The sequence below is a fragment of the Salmo trutta genome, chromosome 37 (genome assembly GCF_901001165.1).
Source record: "Salmo trutta chromosome 37, fSalTru1.1, whole genome shotgun sequence".
Lineage (NCBI taxonomy): Eukaryota > Metazoa > Chordata > Actinopteri > Salmoniformes > Salmonidae > Salmo > Salmo trutta.
This window is the reverse complement of record NC_042993.1, coordinates 17,667,119-17,677,382: the sequence shown is the minus strand read 5'-3', so window position 1 is coordinate 17,677,382 and position 10,264 is coordinate 17,667,119. Positions and strand designations below refer to the sequence as shown.

The following is a 10,264-nucleotide window of genomic DNA, read 5'->3' as shown; positions in this document are numbered from 1 at the left end:
ACGTAAGGACCAATGGAATAGTCTAAAATGTTCAAACTCCGCCTACCCTGGATACCCGGCCATTCAATACGAATTCGACTATTTTTTACCGGGCTGGATAGACAGAGGGGCGTGTATCTGCACTGAAGCGCCTTTTCCCCTTTCGGAGCGATCCAATGAGATTTTACTTTTATTATAGGAATAGGAGTGAATCTTTCCATTATTATTCGGATAGTTTGGGATCCGGTATCATTTGCATCAGTGTTTACACAGCCATTTCCCCTCTCTAATGTCTGTTCTCTGTTTCTTTTATGAACGTGTATTATTTGAATGCATTACTCTGGGTACACATTTCCCAACTCATTAATGTTCCCTTATGGTGTTTCCTTTTATATTATAACAAGAGTAAGAGCAAACCATTCTTAAATATAATTATCTGGCTATTGCACCAATACTAATATAGGCATATTCTATTGTGTTCATGAATATTCATAGTTTTTTCCCATTTTGAGGCAGTTCAAGCCTTATTGCTGCACTTATCTTATCCAGATGCATCTTATCCAGATGCTACTCTGTTGTCATAGTGGGGAATAGCGCTGCTTTGGGCCTGTAATATGCTGTGAGTTTAATGTTATTCCAATGATATAACTAACTTTCCTCCTCTCTGGCCCATGATGATGGTATGTATCAACAGCCTCCCTAGTGTATCAAACTTTGTGACTCAAAGCACTCACAGTACTCAACAAAAAACACATATCTTTCTATCGCAGATTTCACAATGTGGATGGAATGATAACTTGTAACATCTGTCAGTCAAACAGTATGCCTATTGGTACAGGACAAATGAGGACAAGACAACAGATGAACATTAGTTCATTTATTCGCAGTCACAAGGGGTGTGTCTAATTTTCTATAATACTTTCCATTAGATAAAACAAATGCTCCAAATTGGTTTTGGGACCCCTTTAACTTTTTCTTGCTTCTAAGTTACTTTGAGGTTTTTTCCCATATGGTTTCACAGCTTCATTTGGCCCTTCGAATACAATCTTCATCTTCAATGCTCTGTCTTTAAGCATCATCGTCTTCAGCCTCCTCCTCGAACTCTCCCTCTTCCTCAGCGGTGGCGTCCAGGTCGTTCATGTTGCTCTCTGCCTCAGTGAACTCCATCTCGTCCATACCCTCTCCAGTATACCAGTGCAAGAAGGCCTTGCGGCAGAACATGGCAGTGAACTGCTCAGAGATACGCTCCTGGATGGCTGTGCTGTTGCCGATGAAGGTGACAGACATTTTTAGACCACGGGGTGGGATGTCGCAGACAGCGGTCTTCACGTTGTTGGGGATCCATTCCACGAAGTAGCTGCTGTTCTTGTTCTGGATATTAAGCATCTGCTCGTCCACCTCCTTCATGGACATTTGTCCCCGGAACACTGCGGCCACAGTAAGGTAGCGGCCGTGACGAGGGTCGCAGGCGGCCATCATGTTTTTTGCGTCAAACACCTGCTGGGTAAGCTCGGGCACGGTGAGGGCACGGTACTGCTGGCTGCCCCTGCTGGTGAGGGGGGCGAAGCCGGGCATGAAGAACTGCAGACGGGGGAAGGGCACCATGTTGATGGCCAGTTTGCGGAGGTCAGCGGTGAGCTGGCCAGGGAAGCGCAGGCAGGTGGTGACGCAGCTCATGGTGGCTGACACCAGGTGGTTGAGGTCACCGTAGGTGGGCGTGGTCAGTTTGAGTGTGCAGAAGCAGATGTCATAGAGGGCCTCGTTGTCGATGCAGAATGTCTCGTCTGTGTTCTCCACTAGCTGGTGAACAGAGAGGGTGGCGTTGTAGGGCTCCACCACTGTGTCTGATACCTGGAAAGAAACAGAGAGAGAGAGAGAGAGATTCAAGTAATTTATATTATCTGCCTCATTAAGTACATTTGCATTGAAGCACTAGAAAAATTATGTACAAAGAAGAAACACTCAATATACACACTATATATTTTTGTTACTGTAAGATATTAAACGCATTTGAACAATACACGTTTATCTGATAAATCAGTGCACAATTGGCCGCAGCGATCTGAATTGCAAGTACGGCTGACATGACAGTACCTTGGGTGGGGGCACCACGCTGAAGGTGGTCATGATGCGGTCAGGGTACTCCTCTCTGATCTTGCTGATGAGCAGGGTGCCCATGCCCGACCCCGTGCCTCCGCCCAGGGAGTGGGTGAGCTGGAAGCCCTGCAGGCAGTCACAGTTTTCTGACTCCTTCCTCACTACGTCCAGGACAGAGTCCACCAGCTCTGCTCCCTCTGTGTAGTGGCCCTTTGCCCAGTTGTTACCAGCACCGCTCTGGCCTGAAGGAAGGGGAGAAGGGAAGAATAGGAAGGAGAATACATTTAACTTGTATTGTATATGAAACAAATCCAGTTATGATAATCAATAGCCCCCCCCATTCTGCTGGGTTCTCTTGGGTGCCCAATTCTAACATATATTTTTAACACTCACTAGCTGAAACATTTTCTGTTATATCCATCCCCAACCATTACCTACAAACAGGTTGTATGTCCACCTACCAAACACAAAGTTGTCTGGCCTGAAGATCTGTCCAAAGGGTCCGGACCTCACAGAGTCCATGGTGCCAGGCTCAAGGTCCACGAGGACAGCCCTAGGCACATATTTACCACCTCCATGAGAGACAGAGACAGAGGGGAGGAGGAAAAGACATCAGGTGAATACTGTAGGAAACCATTACCAAAACAACTCTCCACCAGCATTGCCATATAGACTGGGTTAAATATGCTACATATTAAAATGTGGCAGGATCATGGCAATAGATTTTGGGGTGTGGTACCTGTTGCCTCGTTGTAGTAGACACTGATTCTGTCCAACTGCAGCTCGCCGTCTCCATGGTAGGTGCCTGTGGGGTCGATCCCGTGCTCATCGCTGATCACCTCCCAGAACTACAGACACTAAATTGATGACAGCACATCAGTTTCCTAGGTTCATATGCCACACGTTTTATAGAGAGAGGAATGCAACGTTTTATAGAGAGAGGAATGCATAGCAAACAAAGACTGAAGCATGAGCCGAAATGTCTGATATGTCTCTCTTGTTGTGGAGTATGATGAAAACAACAGGAAATTCTTGGCTCACTAAACCAAATGTAACCAGTGCTTTACTTGGGACAAAAGAAGTGCGGGAGCTGTGTTTATCCAAGACGGTAGATTAGATTATGTTCACCTAAATTCACAAATTACATAATGCTATAGAGACCTCTGATTGTTCACTGTTACTCATACTTATTTTTGATGACTTCTCCATGACTTTTAACCAAATGTTCATGACTATTATTATAGCCTACATGAAAAAGTATGCATTATTGACACTGGAAGGCTGCTGTGTCTGGTCCCATGTAGGCCTACCATCTCCTGCTGTTGTGTCCTTGATCAAGGCTCAACATTACAACCACATACTTTTGTCTTTATTAAATTATTCCCCCATTCAATGAATCAGGGATCAAATGGATAAGGTAGGCTACTTGAAAGCAAGGAATCTAACTAGACATGTTAATATATAATGCTCAAATATTCATGTTTCAGGGGAGATCTATGTACAGCAAGTTCTTTTTCAATCAGGCCATTCTTAGAATATATTTAAACGTTGTTGCAATGACATGGCTGCTGTTTAATAGAGGGATTCCCAGCTTTCCGACGGTGCACATTTATTTATTGCCGGTGGAAAGTTGACAACGACATGAATGCTTAGTTAGCTATAGTTAACTAGCAAGATAACTGCTACAAGTGATGCTTTGAATTGACCATCTAGTTAATCTGTTGTCTGTCATTTTTTTTTTATACCTGCTGCTGAAATGTCGCGCTCTCTCTCCTCAAGCAACGGCCCACTCGCACTGGCACACACATACACGCACTGAAGAGTCATTCTGATAATGGCTGATATGTTGATTTTTAAGTGATTGATCATATTTAAAAGTGTGCCTTCATGAATTACAAAAATTATTAATAAACTAATTTCCATGACCTTACAAACCCTCATTTAACAACTTGGACCAGCGCATCATGTGCATTCAGGTTGGCGCATTTTCAATCTGCACAGTCTCAAACAGCCTACTGTCACGCACAGACTGGCGGCAAATGAACTTCAACAAACCGGAATCAGGAAATGAATGACCACACTCCATTGCTATTCAATGCAGATACCGCCTATATTCAGCTTTGATCAACGTGTTTAGCCTCGGTGTGTGAATATGGATCAGCGATAGGCTACTTTGTTTTGTAGAGGAGCTGGAACGCAATTTCCCAAAAATCAGAAGTACCTTTACGGCGCTCTGGACAAATCAGGCCCAAATCAAGCACGGAATGTAACACCATAGAGTGGTCAATGCACTGGCGGACAGAAGATGAAATTGACTCAGGCCACACACCAGCAAGGACCCTCATGAGCTGGGCATGAAAAATACATTCCATGATAATAAAAAAAAAAACGGAGCTTTCTTATATCGCTCAGATATAGAACAGACACTTCAAAACATACCTCCCTTTTATTAAATGTTTGACTGTCTTTATAAATGTTTTGAATATCTGTTTTTACATGTATACATCTGTTATTCAATGCATGTCTATGGGCTAATAGCAGTAAGGCCAAATTCAATGTTTCATGTACTGAACAAAAATATAAACTGAACATGCAACAAGTAAATTAGTCAATTGAAATGAATTCATTAGGCCCTAATCTATGGATTTCACATGACTGGGAATAGAGATATGCATTTGTTGGTCACAGATACCTTTAAAAAAAACGTGTCTTGCAATGGGCTTCAGGGTCTCGTGACACGATTTTTGTGCATTCAAAATGCCATCGATAAAATGCAATTGTGTTCGTTGTCCGTAGTTTATGCCTGCACATACCATAACCCCACTGCCATTATTGACACTTGCAAACCACTCACCCACACGACGCCATACACATGGTCTGCGGTTGTGAGGCCCATTGGATGTACTGCCAAATGATCTAAAATGACGTTGGAGGTGGCTTATGGTAGAGAAATTAAAATGATCTGGCAACAGCTCTGGTGGACATTTCTGCAGTCAGCATGCCAATAGCATGCTCCCTCAAAAGTTGAGACATCCATGGCATTGTGTAACAAAACTACACATTTTAGAGTGGCCTTTTATTGTCCCCAGCACAAGTTGCACCTGTGTAATGATCAATGCTGTTTAGTCAGCTTCTTGATATGCCACACCTGTCAGGTGGATGGATTATCTTGGCAAAGGAGAAATCCTCATGAAGAGGGATGTAAATAAATCTGTGCACAAAATTTGAGATAAATCATTTTTTTGTTCATCTTTTATTTCAGCACATGAAACATGGGACCAACACTTTACATGTTGCTTTTATCTTTTTTTTTTATAGCTACAGGCATCCTAAAATACTAAATTAAATAGCTAAATTATCCTTGGTATGACTATCTTAAAACAATTCCATGTTAGCTTAATAGAAACCCAACCCTGGGCCCATAGACTCTTTAGTAAAAAGACAGGTGCTGCTGATAATACTGCCATCGCCAACGAGGCAGAGGACATGTATGTGCAGCTCATGTATCTGACGCTATGAAGCAATAAAGATTATGGCATATCATCCTCTTTTTGGCCAGACAGCATCAGATACATGGGCTACATGTAGTAAGACAGAGGTTCGCTGTTTTGCTCGCTTGGATGCTTTCTCCGGTGAGATAGTTTCAGTCACTTGCGAATTGAAGAAAATTTGGCAGGTGCACAGTGCACTGCTCAGATGCTGGAATTATTTTGAATGAAGGTGCGAAAGTAACCTACTTTTTTAAGTGATTTGTTTGACAATCAGATGAAAACATAATGACTGGTTGTGTTCATGGGACATTAAAAGGTAATACATTTTTACAGTTAAATTACATGTCTTTACTATAAATCCATAAAAAGACTGGCCTCTTCCTGGGGCCTCCAAATCACTAAGTTGGCCCTGGGTCAATTTAAATATTCATAGACTGAGATAGATGGCTATAATAGTGTTATTGGAACAGAGGAGGCGTTTAAAAGGCCATGTGTGGAGAGGGAGAGAACACAAAGGACACGCAGATCTTTTCATAGACAAATATGAAAATTAAATCCATTTGCAGGCAGTCAGAGTTAATTGAGAAAGCTGATCATCTCTAGATCTGTAATCGTGTCTAGTTCACCCCTTGAGGAGTATGCTTGCGTGTTTGTGTGTGTGTGTGTGTGTGTGTGTGTGTGACCTTTTGTTTCAGACATTTGTTTATGTTGGTGCCTCTGCTAATTTTCTGTAAAGAGCAGCATTAAGGGATGATTTGGGATAATCTGGATAAACAGTCTGTATATCAGATCAGTAGTTAAGAGAGATTTGAGGGTACTCAACTGTATGGACTCAATATACAGTAGCAATCAGTGTTTTGATAAACCATGTATGCACAGCCAATATGACCAAGTGACCTTAATCTGAGAGAGAGAGAGAGAGAGGGAGTCAGAGAAAGAGGATGAGTGAGGGACAGCCAAAGATAGGATAGATGGTTATCAGGGAGGACTGAGAATAATTGCTTTGAAAGAATAGGGACAATGGCCAGCAAAGCGCACAGTGCCACACCCACTCTCCTATGCCTTCAACTGGGCTGTCAATCAGATCCGGCCGGTGGCCATCCAACCCATGACACCCTAGAGGGGGTAGCGTCCTCTCTTTCAGGCCACCAGTAATGTTATTCTAACTAACGCTTTACTAAACTAACAGTTACATGGACACCAGCAAGGTTCACTGTCCATTGAAGTAGCTTATACTACCGTTCAAAAGTTTGGGGTCACTTAGAAACGTCCTTGTTTTTAAAAGAAAAGCACATTTTTTGCCCATTTAAATAACATCAAATTGATCAGAAATACAGTGTAAACATTGTTAATGTTGTAAATGACTACTGATTTTTAATGGAATATCTACATAGGCGTACAGAAGCCTATTATCAGAAACCATCACTCCTGTGTTCCAATGGCACGTTGTGTTAGCTAATCCAAGTTTATCATTTTAAAAGGCTAATTGATCATTAGAAAACCCTTTTTCAATTATGTTAGCACAGCTGAAAACTGTTGTTCTGATAAAAGAAGCATTGTTTTGCTTAATGAAGCTGCCAGTTGAGCACTTGTGAGGCTTCTGTTTCTCAAACTAGACACTCTAATGTACTTGTCCTCTTGCTCAGTTGTGCACCGGGGCCTCCCACTCCTCTTTCTATTCTGGTTAGAGCCAGTTTGCGATGTTCTGTGAAGGGAGTAGTACACAGCGCTGAACGAGATCTTCAGTTTCTTGGCAATTTCTCGCATGGAATAGCCTTCATTTCTCAGAACAAGAATAGACTGATGAGTTTCAGAAGAAAGTCCTTTGTTTCTGTTTTATTCATAGGGCACCTCTCTCTTTCTTACACACTCCCCTTCTTGTCCCTCTCTCTCTCTCGCTCTTTCTTCTCATCTCTGTCGGTGTCTCTTCCTCCAGTAGTGTCAGATTAAATCGCTGTTGAACCCAGTGACTTCACCGTCTGTTACATCAGCTGTTTCCTCTGTCTGTATGTCCCTCCCACACCCCCCTAATTTGGTTAGGGGAAGACAAACATTGATTAGGATGAGGCGGGTAGTGCTACTGTACGGCCCTGCTTTTAAGTGGACATTATTAAAATGAACTTTAGCAGCCGGAAACGGCTCAGCCATCATGATAATGATGAGCTGTACTGTATGTCTGAGGAAGGAATGACCTTGGTATGGTTCTGTGGCTCTATAATGACCATGGACCTGGGGTAGTCATGACAACCTTAGACACCCTGATACAGAGAATATGGATTTGATTGGTCTGACTGGACCATTATGTCCTCCATTGTAGGCCTATATGAGCTATCAACCAGAAAGACTGTCAAACAGTTTACCCATAGGCATATGAGAGACTGGGTGGGGTTGGGGTACTTCTATCTGATGATGTCAAGGCTTATTGTACATGGGAAATGGACCAGTAACACAAACCAGTCCCACCCTACAAAATAAAAATGTTATCTCAAAGAGAACAAAGCAATGTCAACATTTTGTCTCTCCAATTTGGAAAAGACCAAACAACTGACAGACCTCTCAAATTGTATTTTATTCTCTTTCCATCATTGTAAATGATGCACGCCCCACTCTTCTCAATGCTCTCCTGCACCCCCTCTCACATACCAATGGAAAGCTCTGTCAGCGTCTACACAGCCCGCTGGAATAAATCGAATCGATATATCGACCCAGTATCTGAAGGAAAACATGTAACTTGGCTCTGCGCATAGCAGGCTACATGAATAGATGTGAATGTCTTGAACGCAAGTTTCTCACATATGCGAGGCAAAAGGGCAGGTCACCATTTCACAGTTTGACAGACCTTGACAAGTGAAGAATAGGTTGATTTAAGACAATAATGCGAGAGCAGCTTTAACGCGATCTGGAGACGTAGACACGCCAGAGAACCCGGTTAAACCGTGATAATAAGGGATTTATATGTTTGAATGTAATGATTAAATAATTCTACCCTGAGACTTCACTATTGGGGATATGGTCTATATAGCATGTAGAATGAGTAACTAAAGGGTTAAACATAAGTATAACGAGGTTGGACTAGGAGAAGAGAAGAATTTGTTTCTGTGTGTTTAAGTAAACACCAAGAACTGTTAAACTGTGGTTGACCTGCCCTAGCTTGAACTCTGAGGGTTTAAGATATGAGAGGGAGTTCCCCTCAAGGTTTCCCTAATCTCAGAGGAATGAAACTGTCTGCTGGGTAATGATCTACAGTGTTAAGAGATCTGGGCCTTAATGTTAGTGTGTATGTGTGTGCGTAAGTACGGAGCCTGGTATATAATGATGTCTCTGTACAATGGACTTCAGAGCGCACTCCTGAATAAACACGTCTGATTCTTGTAAACTGGGCCTCCGTCTGTGTTATTCAACCAGAATCTTACACATTCTGGGTGGCAGACTGAGTATTTTAATTGAAGTTAACATTGAGAACATAATTCTCATAACAACCGATAATCCTCGACAATTGCACACCGCAATTCCACACACTGGCTCACACAGACGTACAAACGTATACATTTATCACAGAGTTCTTAATTGTGGAGTTACAATACTTTAACAAATGGTAGCTATCACACACCCAATTCACTCTGCGTATTGTATGAAATAATATTGCAATAGACATAAATAGTCTCCATGTAAAAAGGTAGCTTTAATAGGGTGAATGTGACTGGATGATTATCCATTCTTTGTAGTAGTTTTCAGTTGTGTTGATTGATTTGAAACAAGCCTTTACTATATTATAGACAATCATTCAATAAACTGCTTTGATCATTTATCCAAACCATTGTAGTTGTAATACTGAGGATGTAAAGTTTTATTATAAGGGTTAAAAAGGAAGACACTACCACTTCCTGTGATAAAACAAAAGCTCAAAGCATAGTGGTCTCATCTCGCGCTATATCCTAATCTAATGTATCAAATCCAACCTGACAATTTTTAAAAAATTCTATGAAACTGCAACAGTTAGACTACAACAGCAGTTCATAATTAGGATGATGAATGTTTAGGTTCTTACTTTGGCACCAATCTGGTTACCGCACTGGCCGGCTTGGATATGCACGATTTCCCTCATGTTGACAGGTAAAAATGTCGAGACACAAAGAGACAGCGAACCATGAAGACCCAACCGAGCTAGTGTGGTCAATGGTTTTGTTAATCTGGACACGAGAAAGGTGCCAGCAGCACAAACAATGATGTCACTTTCATATGGTAATGAGGAAACTTCAAAATAAAAGGCCGCATTTCAAAATATTGTTATGTGGATAACCCATTCAAAAGATATTACATTTTAATCACTGGACACTTCTATTGTGACAACAAGAAAACGCAATGAGTAATTTGAGAAAAAAATAATAATATGAAAAAATATATATATATATATATATATATTCCAATAATGAAAAAATACAATGTTGACATTGGTATGTTGAGAATATTGGGCTGTAGAGAGAGAACTTTTCTACCTGTCTCAACTAAAGTGGAGTGGAAAATACTCAGTAGGGTCTCTACTAACCAAATGTGTTGTTTTGGAGGGGATTGTGTCGTACGTACATACCCAGCAACACAGCTTTAACTAGTCTGGTACTGTCCATGGTTCTGAAATCAATTCACACAAAAAATGAACAAAAAAAGAAACACAAAGGTCAACTTTTTTTTGATCAAAA

General features: G+C 41.5%; 1 protein-coding gene across 1 annotated transcript; it reads right to left on the bottom strand.

Annotated features, from left to right (window-relative positions):
- Positions 1 to 841: 841 nt before the first annotated feature.
- On the bottom strand, positions 842 to 9,959 carry LOC115176376 (tubulin beta chain-like). Its single transcript, XM_029736368.1, has 5 exons — positions 9,616 to 9,959; positions 2,816 to 2,933; positions 2,538 to 2,648; positions 2,074 to 2,318; positions 842 to 1,830 (listed from the first exon to the last, which is right to left on the bottom strand). The coding sequence occupies exons 3-5, from the start codon at positions 2,596 to 2,598 to the stop codon at positions 1,048 to 1,050; spliced, it is 1,089 nt and encodes a 362-aa protein (XP_029592228.1). The 5' UTR covers positions 2,599 to 2,648; positions 2,816 to 2,933; positions 9,616 to 9,959; the 3' UTR covers positions 842 to 1,047.
- Between the last annotated feature and the right edge of the window lie 305 nt (positions 9,960 to 10,264).

What these genes read in the sequence shown, in the direction of transcription:
- LOC115176376 (XM_029736368.1), bottom strand. Translation starts at nt 2,598, where the DNA reads ATGGACTCTGTGAGGTCCGGACCCTTTGGACAGATCTTCAGGCCAGAC. An exon ending in GCCAGACAACTTTGTGTTTG is followed by an intron (nt 2,319 to 2,537) that starts GTAGGTGGACAT and finishes CCCTTCCTTCAG; the next exon opens with GCCAGAGCGGTGCTGGTAAC. An exon ending in GCGTGGTGCCCCCACCCAAG is followed by an intron (nt 1,831 to 2,073) that starts GTACTGTCATGT and finishes GTTTCTTTCCAG; the next exon opens with GTATCAGACACAGTGGTGGA.